General features: G+C 41.8%; 1 protein-coding gene across 1 annotated transcript in view; it reads left to right on the top strand.

Annotated features, from left to right (window-relative positions):
- Nucleotides 1–17,455, top strand: part of PCNX2 (pecanex 2) — a 269,742-nt gene that overhangs the window by 199,020 nt on the left and 53,267 nt on the right. Inside the window, exons 24-25 of the mRNA XM_090044227.1 lie at nt 820–878; nt 3,585–3,800. Of these exons, the coding sequence (XP_089900353.1) occupies nt 820–878; nt 3,585–3,800 (275 nt within the window). The remainder of the gene's footprint in view (nt 1–819; nt 879–3,584; nt 3,801–17,455) is intronic.

Raw genomic sequence — 17,455 nt, 5'->3', positions numbered from 1 at the left:
AGTATGTCTCAATATTTACACCAAGACATTTATGGCAGAGCTGCCTAATTATCTCCATAGTAAATGTCTCGGCATCTACACGTGCGACCCTGTTAAGCCACAGGAAACTAATCAACTCCGCCACAGGTTAGTACTTGTAAATGTAAGCACTGTCTTTCAGCAAAGTTCATTAGTGTGCAGCAAGGCATGTATAGACACTGATGGGGCTGGCTGGGGCACAAGGGTGTTTCAGTGCAGGGGGCTGTCTACTGGCTAGCCCCACACTGGAGCACTCTTGTGCACCAGCCAGCTCCTCCACAGGCAGCTGAGCTGGGTTGGAGGGAGCAACCCTGGGCCCCCCACCTGGGGCCCCTACCATTTGGGGCTACTCCAACCCGGTTCAATGTGCTGTGGTCCCAGGCGCACATTAAAATGTGGTGCCCAGCGTGGTATACGCTGAAATTTATTGCTCCATGCTTATTGCATGTGTAGATGCACCCACGGTGTAGTATATTGTTACAAGTGCTAGCTTTCAGCCTGAGTCTGCTACACTTGCTTGACATCATACCATAAGAATAGCTCCACTGGAATAAGAACAGTGGGGGACAAAAAATGATCCTTTTTTCTTAGTTGGCTATATACTTTTTGCTTAAGATGCATTAAAAAAGAACTAATAGTAATAACTGTGTTTGACTATTAAGAGCAAACCAGTTTCCAGGTTAGGAATATGAGCTCAATGATCATACAAACAGGATGTATGAGAAGAAATGTTAGAAAGAAAAAATGGGAAATCTTGTCTTCAAAGGAAATTGGTTATACAAAGTGTCTTTTCATTTCTAGCACAAGAAGAGTGGACCATTCCAATACAAGACTGGCAATCCAGATTGAAAAGGACCCAGGTATGGCATGGGGTGTTTTTCTAAATATTTTTCTAAAATGTGATTTATTTATTGTATTGTGGCTGTGTTTTGGAAAAGTGTAAAGCAGATGCAAAGTGCTTAATCACTATGTGAATTAAAGCTGATCATTTAAAATGTAATAGAGATTAAAAACTGCAAAGATCCTGATTAAGTCACGTGGTTTGGTATGTAAATACATTCTTTATTTTTTGGGGGTTGATTAGATAGCTGCTGAGTTGTGAATCACTTATTCAATCATAGAGTCTCTGTGTGTCCATGTATATAGCAAATAACAGACAGAGTAGGTCAACTTGAAGGTCAGCTGTTGGTCAAATAACGATCTGGAAGAGTCAGTGTAAATACCCCCTTTCCACTAAGTATGACGATGAGCATTGCTTTCTAATTCTGTTGATGACCCTTGTGGAGAGCGTGTCATCTTGGGGTGAATAGAAATTTTGCAAGAAAAGAGACACAGGAAAGCAAAGGGATAAAGTGCACCTTGTGATGCTATATTACTTAACAGTGTATTAAAGGTAGCTTTGATTAATGTTAATATACAGCAGAGGTCTAGATGGTTCTGAACATTTCCTGAAAGAAAGGAAATGCTCTAAGGGGGCACGAAAGGCAGATAGCATCTTGCAAAAAGTGCTAGCATTTGGCAGGATCACATCCTTACAGAAGAAGCTGATGTAAACATTTTAGGTAAAATCCTGATCCCATTCCAGTCAATACCAAGGCTCCTACTAAGTACAGCCAGTATACTATTGGTTAATTTTAATTTCTACTTTAAAAAAAAATTGTAAAATGTAACAAAATTGAAGGGGAAGTATGAGAGAGGGGGGAATGAAGCTACAAAACTGAATAATCTATCTTCCTTTACACAAAGGATAAACTTGCTTTCTGGGTGGTAGGAACAAAAGCTACTTCTAGTATATTAAAGTGAACAAATGTGTCTTTAGATAATGGGAGAGCGAGGCATCTTAATGATCCACATTCGTTATTTTCCATTTCAAGGCATGAAATAAAAACATTTTGCTAGCATTGCTGTCAAGTGACAATAGCCTTTTATTATAATGATGTATAATAATATTGTTAAACCCAATGTTCAGGGAAAACATTTGCTTTTTCTAGTGTGGTTTAAATCTTAGTTTTCTGACTAGTTTAGATCTTCATCAAAATAGGCCAGTGGGAATATAACTCAGTGTGCGGTATAATGACCCAAATACAAAGGCAGCCCATTTAATATGAACATGACCCAAGGAGCTTGAGTGGCCTTTACAGAGTATTGGGGTGAGCTGCTGATGCATAGCAGAAGATAAATGCACTTGCCAAACCAGACATGCTCATTAAATAAGGGAATTCAAGCACATTGACACTGTATTAAGCCAGGACACACAGTTTTGGAAAGTGTGAAGCTTTTAGTTTATTTCACTAATCATAATGAAGTGCTAACTTTTAATCCAGTTTCAAAATGCACTCACATGAGTTTTTAGACTCTGTTTGGGATGCTCCTTCTCCCACACATCTAAAGACTAATTGGCATTAGAGATGCTTATTAGTACTGCTGATTTTTACAATTAATAATAACAATTCCAGTGAAGATTGAACCTTTACACTCTTTCCCTCACTATGCTCAATTTGTGTTTTTAAAAAAATGTTTTTACAGGTAATTTGATGATGTCATGGTCTTAGTTATCCAACATCATTGGCAGGGATGGAGACTTTCTAAAGTTACTTAGAAGTTTACCCCCACCACTCCAGCTGAAGATAATAGGAGACAAAATCCCTTTGTTGGCTATGAAAGTATATTTTTTCAGCTATTAAATGGCATGTTTGGATAGTAATGGCCTAGGGAGGCATGCAATTCTTTAAAATTCATGTTAGTAAGCAAAAATGAAACTATCTTAACATAGTAGAGAGCCCTCAAACTAATTACTCCAGTGCTTCCAGAAAATTTCTGACGTTATTAAACAGGGGAGATATAGTGGTCCAGATTTGATCTGCACATCGTCTCACATCCAGTCTTCTACTTTCAGCATTGTTTTTTTTTTTTTTTAAATAAAAATCACATACCTGATTCTATATAAAGTAGCTAGGAGCTAGTGCAGTAGCACTTTTAAGGAGATGCTGTCACCTCCCAGGAATAGGTTGTATTATAATAACTAGCAAGAAAGTAGGACCAGATTAAAAATGGTTTGATATATATAATATATTTATCCAGAGTCATAGCATGCTCATTGAGTGAGTGCCTGAGATGGGACAGGGGAGCAGGAGAGGTCTTGGAGTATGTCAACCACTGTAAACTTGGGGCAGTGGGGGGTGAGGGGAAGAGAAGCCCTTCCTGTGCTGCTGCTGTTGCAGCACCAGTTCCTTTGGCAACAAGAGCCCCACAGCCAGGCTCCCTGGGACCCAGCTCTAGTGCCAGTTTGCTCTTCCGAGTCCCAACACATACATATTGGCAAAGGCTTTCCTGGGGAGGGGAGGGGGTACACCATTCCACTCCCTTCACTCACTCCCTGTCCTCCAGCTACACAGCTTGGTGAAGTACTGTCCTGCCTGAATCCTATGCCTCCACTGTAGCAAAAACTCCCAGGGGGTGATTCTGGTGCCCCTTCAAACTCAGCCCCCAAGGCCCATGCCCAGTTCACACCATCTAAGTTATGGTACTGAGTTTACCTATAATAATGTTTGTTGCTGTGCTTATAGGAAGCGATGACAATAATCTCAACTCCATTTTTTATGAGCATCTGACCAGATCTCTGCAGGAGTCTCTTTGTGGAGATTTGATTCTTGGCCGCTGGGGAAACTACAGCACAGGAGACTGTTTTATTTTGACATCAGATTATTTAAATGCCTTCGTTCACTTGATTGAAATCGGAAATGGCCTTGTTACCTTCCAGCTCAGAGGACTTGAATTTCGAGGTAAGGAACTACGTACCTGGAGGAGTAGAAGACAAGCACAAACAAATTAGTTGCTGGGCTTTCTTCACATACTGAAACTCCATAGCCTGCTTATGGTACAGTAGACTGTTGAAAGGGCATATCTGGCTATAATGGCAGCCCAAAGCATTGGGAAATTGAGTTAAGTCCCTCAACACTATATATGATTTGAAAACAATACAGGAATGTTGTGTTCTTTTTATTCGTTCCTTGTTTCTGAGCCTTTTGGGTATGCTTGCATTATGCTCTTGCATCCTCAGCCATGACAGCTGCGATTCTTATAAAACTGTGTGACTTTAGGAAGTGGAGCCTGAGAAACGGTCATAAGATTGCCGTCAGATCATCCCAGTTAGCAGGAACGTGAAGATGAACACCTGTCTGGTATTGACATGGTTAAGTGTTGGCATTAGGCTGCTTCTGGCTACAGTGACAGCATAGTTTGTCCTTTGAACTGGTGCTAAAAGCTGCCCAGAATGGCTGGGGTCCACTCTACTTCCTACTTGGCAGGAAGAGAAGGAGGGAGTGAGGAGCCGATTCCTAGGTTGGCATCCTACCTCCCAGGCTTAGGAAATACAGTTGCTGAGACAGTTGTTGGCAGCGGAGGGAAGGTGGCCCCACTTTGTCTCTTGCTGGGAGAAGGACTGTTGCTCACTGTGAGTGCTTCTAACCGGCATTTGTGGTTCCATGTTCTTTTTTGTGGTCACTTCTGTCCTGTGTGCGTTGCTGCTAGGAAGAGAAGGAAAAGATAAAGGAAACTGCAGACCTTATCAGCCAGCTTTTAAACTCTCTCCAGGTTCTTTATACTAGGTGAAGTCGTCTAATTATTTATTTATGAAACATACAAGTGTTCTGGTAGTTTCTCAGATGTAGAAATAGTATCTCCCTGCCCAAGAGAGCTTAGGATCTAAATAGGTAACATACAAAGGCGTGGGTGAAGAAGGTATACGTTGACGATGTGGCAAAAATATTCAAAGCAGGCTCTGGGTTCTCTGGGTGGTGCAGCGGAGAAGTGGGGATAGGTGTCCTTGTAGGTAAGATGTTAGGTTGGGAAACAAAAATATGGGTCCAATCCTTGACTCTGTCATGGATTGCCCTTGTGATCTTGAGTAAGCTCTGTAATATAGCGGGAGGGTGAGCATGGGGTTGTGAAGAAAAAATCATTTATGTTTGTGAGGCCCTTGGACCCTGTGGTAATGGGGCCACAGAGAGCACAGACAAAGCACAGACAGACAGATTGTAAAAAGAGGTTACATGAAGGAAAAGTAAAGAAGAGAAAGTATGCCCTATAAACTCTTATTAACAATGACAGATAGCTCTATTGCTTTCTTCATCTTCAGAGACATCTGTACAGACATTAACTTCTCCTCATGTCGCTCTAAGGTAAGCGATAGCATCCTTATTTTGAAGGTAGGCAAAATGAAGGGAGAGGGGTTAAGCACCTTGTTAAAGGCCACAGAGGGAGTTCATCGAAATTTTCCTGAGATGCTGATTCTCTTGTTTCAGGCCCAGGCCAGCAAACTATACATCTTTCCTCATTCTTTATGCATGAACATAACAATAAGCCGAGACAGGACATGCATTATTAGGTCACTGGTATAACAGTGTGACAGCTTGAACCAATTAGTTCTGCCTTTAGCAAGGAGTGCTACAGTAGCACTGGCTTCAAAAGGAGATAAAACTTTGTGTTAAATAATTAACTCCTTTGAAGCCAGTACTAGGCAGCCTGAATGCCTCTTAGTTGCAGTTTATCCCGTTTTGCTGGAAGAAGGAAAAATAAGACACACAATATGTAACATGTATTAATCTGAAAAGTAGATTCCTGTAAGAATTGCCCTATCCCTTTCCCTATGCAGAGACTTAAATGTGTTTAAAAAAGGTTTTTAGTTTAAATTCCTTTTGGACTTTTTCTGAGTAGCAGAGCGGAAGTAGCTCTATTACATGTAGATAAGTCTCTGTTATTTGACGTTCTTGTTTGGATTAAAATATCTCATTGAGGAGCTTAAAGTGCCTTTGATAATATTACCACTTTACCTCACTACCACTTGTTTGTCTCCATATTTCCATTCCCTAGGCAGATAGAAGGCCTAGAAATGACAAATAGCAAAAGTGAAAAGATGCCCCCAACTCTGTCCTTGTTGGGAGAGAAGATGGGGGTATAGCAGGCAAAATTAATTAGCTGGAAATAGAACCATGTAAAACCCAGTGGTTTTGTATCAAAGTGGTCCATGTGAACATTGACTTTGTTTTTGATCCAAGTTTGTACATTATCTCCAAGTAACATTTTTTTTTTCATTTGAATTTGAAAGCAAACTAGTTTTAAATTGCAGAGGCTCACTGGCACACAGACTGAGCATACACAATTACATTTCATCACTCGAATTGCAAATTTTACATTATTAAAGGGGAGCTGATAGCCCCCCAGTATGTGAGGGTTGTCTGCTGGTTTCCCATGTAAGAGATTACTTTTGATTACTTTTTTCTCTCCTTTGCTTATGGAAAGCTCTTAGCATCTCCATTGTTTGTACTAGGTTTGTGGAATTCGATAAAGACAGCCCCTGGGCCTTTCACTTGTCCCATGAAATCCCACATAGGTTTGGCTGAATTTCAGATTTTTAAAAATCAGGACCACATTCCTCAGGAGCAAGTTAGCAGGCTGCTAAAATAAGTTTGTGCCTGAAAGCTTGCAAAAAAATTTTTTTCAACTATTTAGTTGGTCTAATAAACAGTATCGCATCTACCCAAAGAACCTTGCTAATAACCTAACATCATCATTCAAATTGCTGGGCCCACATCACTGCAGCAGCAGCAGCAGCAGTGGCAGTAACAATAAGCACCTAGAACTGGGAAGGCATGGGAGATATTGTAATAGTTGTAACACTGGAAGTGGAGCAGTTGAGGTAAGAATTTTCCTTCCTCTCTCTCTCTTTCGCACACCTGCACTCACACCAACTTAGACTATCTCTCTCCACACCTCAGAACAGTAGCCAATTCCCCCCCTTCTGGGTGAAGAAGCTTACCCAAACATTGTGAGGAGGGAATGAGCCAAACCAGATATCTCCTGACTACTCCTACAGATCCAGTAAAGGTAGAATTATTTTTCCTAAAATAATTGTGTGCCTAAATTGAAGCTTTCTAGCTATCGACCTAGGCGTTCTTGATCCTGGATGTATGCCATGACCACATAAAAATGTGTGCATGCAAAATGAACATACACCATAAGGCTATGCACTGGTTAAGCATACGTGTGCATTATCTGAGCCTGAGTCTTGAAAAGATGCCCTTGGTGGTGGGAGGCCTCCATGCTGTGGCTTCAGTATGGGAGGTTAGGGTATACACCCAGAAAGTTGGAGACCCGGGTTGAAGATTCCCCTTGTCCAGATGGGGTTTGAACCTCGGTATTTGTGACTTCTCAGCATAGTGTTTAATCATCAGGGATCCTGGTTTTCACTGTTAAAAAATGCAAAATTCTCTGATTAAAACCCCCAAAATCTGCATTTTTCCACAACTAAAATGAAACACACCACTCTCTTCCCTGCTCCATATATATTAGTTCCCCTGCTCCATATATATTAGTTAGGTATCAGTAAAACATTGTGTTTATCTATCTATAAATAAAACATTGTATCTAACTGATACGTGTGTGTGTGTGTGTGTGTATATATATTAAACACAATTTTTGATTGATATATTTACAATTTTAAAGCAATTTGGAAGCCTACCAGTGCCTCAATCATTATAATAAAATAAATTCTAAACAACTGCATACTTTGGCTTTGGATTTGGGGGTTTTTATTATGGAAAATCAGAGCTCCCTCTGCCCCTTTCACTCACCAGGATGTGGGTCCAGCTGCAGCTGTCTCCCCCCACCCCCCACTTTGTCATCTGTGCTCCTCCTCCCCATTGACTTACTTTCAGGGAACTGTGGGAGCTGCTCTCTATCCTGCTGCCTGGCTGCATTGCCACATGTACACGTGTGTTTGCACATGCACGTGGCCCCTTGCCTCTGTTCACCCTCCTTCCACTCCCCCCAGCCCCAAGCAGCCCCTTGGAGGCTGCAACTCTGCCTGCCTCCAAGAGGAAAGCTGCGGTTTCCCAGGTTTTTCTCCTTTAAAGAGGAAAATCCATGATTTTTTCCCACAGGAAATGAAAACCCAGATCCCTGCTAATCATATCACAGGTCAGACATTATCTTGCTTCCTGTCTGATGAGCCTTTTGAGGCTGAGCCACTGCCCATTGTATTTAATAGTTATTGGATAAAATGGATGGAAAAAAGTGCAGAGGGGAAGTCTCTGCCCTAGAAAGAACCTAGGACTTGTTCCTTCCAGGTCAGCATCTGCCTCAGAGCGATACATCATCTACCTTGTCTCCCCACCCCACATATTTCCCTCTGGGCTTCCAAAGATGACAGCTTCAAAAGGAGCACTGAAGAAGGGGGTCTGGATAATACCAACTTGTGGGATGGTGTTTGGAGCCCTGTGACGGAAAGTCTGAAAGAGGTGGGCCCAGAGCCAAGGTCTTTGGCTTCCAGGGCAAGGTGCTCTAATTGTTCAACAGTTGTGACCAAAATGTGACTAGTCAGGGCTCTCCTCTTCCAGTCTAACACTCACATGTCCTAAGACACATGTTGAGCATGTCCTTTCACAGCATCCAAGTGGGCTTCAGCCCATGAAAGCTTGTGCTATATTTATTTCTCTACTTTGGTTAGCCTATAAGGTGAAAACCTACCCCACTTTCTGTAAGAAACTCAGCCAACACCCACACAAACACAGGCCACACAGCCATCATTCCTTGCTGCCAGCTAATGTAACTTTTGTTCAGGGTTGAAACCCTGCTAGGAATGCATAATGGGTCTGGTGTTTCAGTTGTACTTATTAGACCTTTTCCTACAATATTCCTTAAAATAATAGTAGGGAAAACATAATTTTAAAAATCCACCAATATTAGTTTGTAAAGTCAAGGAATGATTGCATGTGCAACTTTAATTCGTCTCCTTTGTGTACTTGCATCATGTTCCAAGCTTATGTTCTGTGCTTGTATTCCGCTTTTTGTGCAGGAGCCCAACCTTAGTCAAGAGCATGGGATGAATGCAGAAGCTGTCAAAGTAAGGTTACACAGAGAACCTTAAATCTGGCATTTTCTCACTTTGACTTCTTGACTTTGCAACCAAAACCATGTTCATTTAACTTAGATTTTTATAAATTAAATGATCAAGTAGAGTCCTAAATTAGCCCAAACTTTTTCAAGATTTCAACTTTCACTTGAAAGGCTTGTGAAGCTCAGTGACCACTTTGTAATGTTGGAATTAAGTGGTTTCTGGATTTTGCTGTGAACATTTTGCACTACTATAACTAGAAAATGAGAGTTCAGCGAATTTGGTTACAGAGCTTTCTGAACCAAAGTTTGCTTTTTAAGGGTTTGCCATCTATTTCAGATTATTGGCATTAAAGGAAATCTTGGTCAAAACTCCCATATCATTATTGGATAACAGTCTTCAAATCCTTGAAGGGCAATTACAGGAAGGATGGAGAATGGGCTTTTCTCTGTAGCAGTAGGGGACAGGAGTAGGAACAATGGCCTAGAGCTTCAGCAGCGGAAATTTAGTTGGAGATTTGGAGGAACTTTCTGACTATGAGGCTGGTTAAGCATTGGAACAGACTACCTAGAGATATTATGCAGTCTTCATCTTTGGAAGTTTTCAAGTGGAGATTAGGCAGACACCTGGCTGGAATGGTCTCATCAGAGCAAGAGACTAGATTAGATAACCCTGTGAGGTCCCTCTCAGCCCTTCCTTCCTATGATCATATGGAAAATAGGGGTACTGTTTAACTGTAAATGTCTCTTAGTTCATAGTATGGAAATGGACTAATGCACTAAAAGAAGTTAATCACTATAGCTGCTGCCATGGACTAAGATATTTTAGTAAGAGCAGCATGCCAGAAAAAATAAATAACTTGTGTGATTTGAAGCTTAGAAACAAAAAACGGGAGAATGCAGAAGCACTGTTGTCGGCCAAAATGAGCTAACTACAAAATGGGAAAGAAATTATTTTTCTGTTGAGTCAGGGCATCAACAAAAGATCATTTGGAGAAAGTCCAGTTAGCCACATATCTTGGAAAATTACTCGGGGACAATAGGACTGGTATCTGGAGGTATTGTTTTCTAACTCACTCCCTTTGTCCTTCAATAATGTAATTAACTACTATATTTCTCCTTTATTTTTGTTACTGATGTTGTGGATGTATTATTCATGCTTCACTTGGAACTTTGTTAGATGAATTGAGGAAGTGGGCACGGAACAGACACAGATGTAATTGCACATAGTGGAAGGCAGCTGCTATAGTGGGAATGGAATTGCCTGTGGGGTTTTCTGTGTATTTGCTAGTTTATTCCTCTCACAAAATGGTGCATGAACATCATGGGTAGTTTAGATTATGCTCCAGGCACTGTAACGATGTTTAACAAATAAGACCAGATACTACTCATATTTATGATATATTTGTATGTGCACTCTTTGTAGTTTTATTACAGTAGTGAGCAGAGTACCAGTGTAGGGAATATTTATTGGTATTGGAATGTTCTGTCTGAATGTTCTGTCCTGTTCTCAGGAATCGTTCTGTATTGAAAAATGGCCAGCACTCTCATTTTTTATTTTTTAATAAACAATCACTCCATGTTGTAAAAAGTAAAGGTCCCTTTCCTTGTCTTTCCTGAAACCACATTGCTAATGTAATGTTCTTTTCTGGACACAATTTATCACAAATATATTTGTAAATTGAAGGGAGCTGGATAGGTATGATTTAGAAAGAGAGATCAAAGGGTTAGGAACATAACAATCTACAAATATTAGACAGGTGTGAACAAGAAGCACTGCTGTAATATGTTTTGGATCATTTAAAATTTTTACATGATATCTACTTTTAGCCCTGAGAAAAGGGTAATGTAGTAATCTAGCTTTCAAGTGGGTCTCTGCGGCAAGCTAAACATCAAATTCGTCTTGCCTGTTGTAAGTGAAAAAGATTATTACTCCAACCACTTTTTTTTATAATTGACCCTCTTACTACGTCATGTGGTGTATCCAAAGATTAGATATAATATTAGGAAAAATGTTGCAAAGAGAAATGCATTTGGAGGGAGATAGACTGGATGGCATAATAACAGTTGTTTGCCATCAAATAACTTCAATGATTCTACATAAAGCTAGTCTTCTCCCTCAAGGAATTGTTGTGCAAATTACTTCCCCACAAGATATCATGGAACCGTAGTACATAACTGTAAGGTGGAGAGGGAAAGGAGCATGGGGTACACCTTCCAAATCATCTCAATCCATCTTTGATTCCTCTGTTCTTGCCACATGGAGAAGTGGTAGAATCAATTCTTTCTTTTGTTTGCCCTACTCTTTTTTGCTGGTGAACAAAACAAAAAGGTTAGTGGTTTTGATGGGGGTAGACTGGTTATATTTTTACAGCACTAATATGTTTTGCTGGAGCAAGTGAAAAGACCAAAGCTGGGGTCTTGGTACTACAAGAGCTAAACCATGAATAGCTGCCACCATTGCTAGTGTCCAGAGAGTGTCCATTCTAGAAACCTGTCGGGCTGCCACCAGGGAGTCCAGTGCATCCTTTTATAAAGCGCTATTGTTTTTTCTCAGTTCTAGAGCCAAATCAGATGCTTATTTCAGGAGGGGATAATGTTTCAGTCTCTCTTCATTGCACTTCCAGGGCTATTTCCATTACTTAAGAATCTCCTTTATGGAGGTGAAAAGGGAGATGTTTAGATAGTTGGGGGATCTTAAGAACCAAAGCTAGAAAAGTTCATAATCATGTCTAATTAATACACACATGTATGGACCCTTAACCACTTTACTGCAGGTACTGAAGATGACTTGAGTTTCCTGCAGTAATTCACATTAGTTCCTACAGACTGTTGCCCAAGCCTGATTGAAGAGTGGGAGACTCACGTGATCCCACCCCAGGAAAAATAGTGTCCCAAGACCACAAATGGGAATGTGTAGAGACTGGGAAAAAAGATGCATTGTTGGGCCTCCTTGGCCATGCTCCCACTGTGGTCTTGAGCAAATCATTTACACTTTATAGTGCTGTGCCTCATCTGTAAACTAATGTTGCCACTTTGCTGAGGAGGAGCAGATTTCCAGAGCCTTCAAGGAAGCTTCCCATTATGAGCAGAAATTGGTGATGCAGAATCAAATGTTTTCTTATATGTATTTTGTAAATAAAAATTTACACTAACTCCTGTACCTTCTGAGGGTGGTAACAAACAGCATGTAAGCAACTAGCTGCCTTCTTGCAAATCCCTCCTTTGTGACACCCTTGCCTCCAAAAGCAGGTGTTTTAGGACTCTGTTCAACAACCAGGTTCTACTTCCCATCCTACTTGGTCCCTGAATCCTATGCCTCCTTATACCCCCTCGTCCAAGGCTGTTTACTGAGGACACTTTGCTTTGAAAGGAAACATAGTGGGGTGTGGGGGTGAAGTGGGTGAGACAGAAAATTGTGGGGGCTGTGCTATACATCTTCTGGCCAAAGATACTTATTCCGCTGGGCTGGGAATGCCACACTTCTAGTCGGTGGGCAGGAGTGGGGCAGGCTCAGCTGCATGGGGAGGGTGGTGGTGGCCCAGTGGGGGGAGGCCCACTTGGGAGGGGTGGCTACAGAGGGGCTAAGGGCAATTTTGGGGTGACTCTCCCCTAGTGCTGCCTCTGCTTGTACTGCTTTTATCCAACACCAGAGAACTTCAATTGTCAGAAAAAGGAGAGTGATTGAACCCACACAGTATCTATAAAAATGATATGGGTGTGGCTCCTGCATGGCATTATTAGCCCTTTCTATTTTGATTTTTATACTCACCACTTATGTCAGTGGTCCCTAATGTACAGGTCATTAGCACCTTTTGTTCTACTCATGTATTTAATGTTAATCCACATCATTAGGGTGTTTTAAAGTTTAGATATTCAGTATGGAAATGAGAACTCCTCTAGAAGTGCAGCATGTTGTTGTGTTATCATATTTTATGCATGCCCATGCACAATTAAAAGTTTTTTTCCTCCACTCAATATGATTGCAAGTTGAAAATCAAAATGCATGTTTTTATTTCACTCGCTATTTTTGGAATGATTAAATGTTTTCTGCTGGATAGGCAGTAGTCAAATCAGGTGTTGTCGTATATGCTGCTTGCAGCCAGATTACAGTCCCAAATTTCAATTTCCTAATTTTCTTGTAGGTCATTTAATTCTGACAGAGTACAAGTGAGTTTTTAAATTCTGATGTGTCAGGAAAATAGTGGTCCATTTCTTACAAGTGCTTTTCTGCTGGTCTCAACTAAATTGACCTTGCTTTGTTGAGGTAGCACATGTTTTTGCATTAATAGGAGATTTTTGGCAAGCATCCATTGTAGATATCATGCAAATGAATCAGTCTTATCTATATTAACAAATTTTCCAGTGGATGACTGCTGTGGAGTTGGAAGTAAGAGAGGTGACTTAACAAAACAAAGAATTTTAAAAGATATTTCCCCTTAATTTAGAAAACACTCATTAAAAATAAAAGCATTTTCTTGTATGTTAATATTTAATGGGGTCACATTTAATGATATTGCATGTCTCAACTGCACCTTCTGCTCCATTGCTCTTCAATTTTATAAATAATTCTCTTAGAACTGGATCAATTTGATATTTTATTGCAAAGCTTAATAAGAATTGGCATGTTAATCATCAGTTTGAAATACATGATATGCAAAAGTGTAGGGCCCACATTCTGGAAAATATATATGCATTGGCATAACTTTATGCACTGCATGTTGTCTCTTTGGCCTTTGTGAGCCTAATCACACTACATGAAGTTAAGCATGTACGCAAGGCTTTGCAGGGGCCTAACATGGTTAATTATAAATGGCATCGAAATACAGGCTATTAGTTGGAATTTCCCAACAAAATAAACATTGTGAAGTTCAAGTTCTGGCTGTTATGATTGTTTTTGAAGGCAAAAAGAAGGACTTTGTAGAAAAGGCACATTTGAATTCTGCTACTAGAACTAAGGATAGGGAAAGACAGAGATCTGTAGGGCCTGTAGCTGCAGGTTCACATCCCATCTGAGCAGACCTGAGCACTACTTCCATCGGAAGTTTAAATCATCAGAAATCAGACATAAAAAAGATGAGAATTCAAAATGCCTAAGTAGATCTGTTTTCAAGGAGGTGCAAAAGAAGCTGCTGCTAAGATCTTAAGGCAGGAGTTTCCTAGTTGGTCTGTGGACAGTCAGAATCCTAAAACCCAGATGACAAGGGAATTAGCTGAGGTCATTGCGGGACCCCTGGCACGGCTTTACAAGCACTCGTGGTGCCCTGGTGTGGTGCCAGAGGACTGGAAGAGGGCCAATGTTCCCATCTTCAAAAAAGGGAGGAAGGAGGACTGAGGAAACTATAGGCCAGTAAGTCTTACCTTGATTCTAGGTAAGCTTTTTGAGAGAATTATCCTGGCACATGTCCACGAGGGGCCAGTGGGGGAGGTTATGCTTAGGGGCGACCAACACGGGTTCATTAGAGGCAGGTCCTGTCAGACCAACCTGGTGGCCTTCTATGACCAGGTCACCAAATCCGTAGATGCAGGGGTAGCAGTGGACGTAGTTTTTCTGGACTTTAGGAAGGCCTTGGACACTGTCTCTCACCTCATTTTCATTAAAAAACTAGGGGACTGTGGTGTCAGCACCTACACAGTCAAATGGCTTGCTAACTGGCTGGAGGGCCGCACCCAGAAAGTGGTGGCGGATGAGTCATTTTTGACCGGGAGGGATGTGGGTAGTGGGGTCCCCCAGGGCTCGGTCTTCAGGCCCGCACTGTTCAACATCTTCATCAGTGACTTGGATGAGGGGTAAAAAGCACCCTGTTCAAATTTGCTGATGACACTAAGATGTGGGGGGATGTTGGCATGCTAGATGAGAAGAACAGGCTGTAATCAGGCTTAGACAGGTTACAGGGGTGGGCGGATGAGAACAGGATGGGTTTCAACACTGACAAGTGCAAGGTGATGCACCTGGGGAAGAAGAACCAGCACCATACCTACAGGCTGGGGAACTCCCTTCTTGTCAGTGCAGAGGCAGAAAAAGATCTTGGAGTCATCACTGATGCCAGGATGAACATGGGCCGGCAGTGTGGGGATGCAGTCAGGAAGGCCAACCATACCTTGTCATGCATCCACAGATGCATCTCGAGCAGGTCCAAAGAGGTGATCCTCCCCCTCTATGCGACATTGGTCAGGCCGCAGTTGGAGTACTGCATCCAGTTCTGGGTGCTGCACTTCGGGAACAATGTGGACAACATGGAGAGGGTCCAGAGGAGGGCCACTCGCAAGATCGGGGGCAGCAGGGCAGGCCCTACGAGGAGAGGCTGCGGGACCTGAACCTGTTCAGCCTCCACAAGAGAAGGTGGAGGGGGATCTGGTGGCCTGTTACAAACTAGTCAGAGGGGTCCAGCAGGCACTGGGGGAGTCCCTGTTCCTCCGAGCACTGCCAGGAGTGACTAGAAATAAAAATCACAAGCTGGCAGAGGGTAGATTCAGACTAGACATCAAGGAGGCGCTACTTCATTATCAGGGTGGCTAGGATCTGGAACCAGCTTCCAAGAGAAGTGGTGCTGGCTTCTACCCTGGGGGTCTTTAAGAGGAGGTTAGACGAACACCTTGCCGGGGTCATTTGACCCCAGTACATTTTCCTGCCATGGCAGAGGGTTGGATTTGAGGATCTGCTCAGGTCCATTCCAACCCTACCAACTGTGAAACTATGAAATAGCAAGGTCTACCTCAACAGTTTCTGTTAAGGTGGAAGGTGTTCATTAGAGCATTGAGTGATCTACCTTGGGTGTGTTTAAACAAGACATTTCCTTCAGAGTCGACTAATTAGCTCCACAGTAAATGTCTTGGCATCGACACATGTACCCACTAGGCTGGAGTAAACCAATAAACTCTGCAGTGGGGTAGTACTTGTAAATACAAGTACTACTGCACTGCAGAGTTTTTCAGTCTTCAGCAGCACACAGGTAGATGCTGATATGGCTGGCTGGGTACAAAGTTTCTTCAGTGCAGGGGCTGCCTTCTGGCTAGCCTTGCACTGTAGTACCCTTGTGCCCCAGGCAGCCCCTCCACAGCATGTTGAGCCAGACAGGAGAAGCCCTGGGCTGACCCCTGGGGCTACCCAGGGCTGCTCTGCCCCAGCTCAGTGGCTGCAGTCCCAGGTGCCTGTTCAAACAGCACACCAAAGAGCAATAAACGCCAGAGCAATAAACACCAGAGTTTATTGCTTTGCATTCATTGCGTGTGTAGATGCGCCACTTGTGTCACATCCAAATGGAAGACAAAAACTAAAATACATTGAACATTATAGAAGTTAGTAAATACATAAAAGAATAAGCAGTGTCTCTTCTGAGTGGTTATAGCATACATTCCATTGATATAAACTTTGTAGTACAGAAGAATTAATGAAATCATTTACTTACATTGGATAAGTTATTAATAAATGAGTTAGCAACACTGCATGAATTCGAGACAGTAGAAATCCTGCTGTTTGTGCAATTTGCAGAGCTGCTTTCTAGGAAGTTAATGTGGAACAGGTTTGAACAAAAGAGGGGACACCCTTTAAAGGTGAATGTCACAAAGGAGAGTCCACCATCAAAGAATAAGTTCCTGATTCATATTTATTAAAGATAAAATCTTAATTTTGGCAAACCCAGCATGAGTTAAATAGAACCATGTACTGGGGAGTAATACAGGGACAAAAGAAAAATGAATATTTTCCTATGGTCTGTAGAAATGCAGCTTGTGTGTGCCTACTCAGGTGGAAAATGGCTGGTGTAAATGGCCATGAAAACCACTCTTCCGCCCAGATCAGAGCAAATCCTTGTAGAGTAGCTCTCTATGGCATGAAAAGGGTGAAGAATCTTTCTGTGTCCCACTCTCTCACCAACCTCTGCTATGGACTGGAACTACAATATAGTATGGTACATCCAAATCCCATTATGGTATTGGATAGCTGATTATGTTTTATGTTCTTCTTAAAGCCCCAGCTACTGGAGTCATGGGGCTATGCAAGAAACTCCCCTTTCAGTTAGAGAAACATAGCTTTAAAAAAAAGCTTATTAGTTTTGGGAACTTGACTCAGATTTTTGAATACTTGGAACATTAAATGCTTGAAACTGATAACTGTCCTACTGGCTTAGGACCCTGCTGCTGGGGGGACAGGAAGGGGGCAAGATTTGCTGTTTACCATGACTCCAAACACTCTGGCTTCCAGATGACACTCTTCCCCATGATGAATCTGGAACTTGATAAAAGAAACCACCCATAACTGTTAATCTCAAACATGACTTCATGTTGAGCATGAAAACAACAACCAACCCCCCCACCCCCCCCGCCCTGCTCTGGCTTCTATTATTTGTTCTTCAGGATAGATCAGCAATGTAATGCTGAACTGCTTAATTTCCAATTCTGTCCCTGCCTCAAATGCTAAAAATAAGGAATAAAAGAAAAGAGTGGATATCCTACTTTTCTTCTGCATTCAGATTATACAAAGCATGCATTTTTCTGCCCAGTTCACTTTGAGTACAATATCTTTTGACTTTACTTAAGAAAAACA

This window comes from Crocodylus siamensis, chromosome 1 (assembly GCF_052110815.1).
Source record: "Crocodylus siamensis isolate JL-2025a chromosome 1, ASM5211081v1, whole genome shotgun sequence".
NCBI lineage: Eukaryota > Metazoa > Chordata > Crocodylia > Crocodylidae > Crocodylus > Crocodylus siamensis.
Note: the sequence above shows the minus strand (reverse complement) of the source record. Positions and strands in the feature narration are given on the sequence as shown.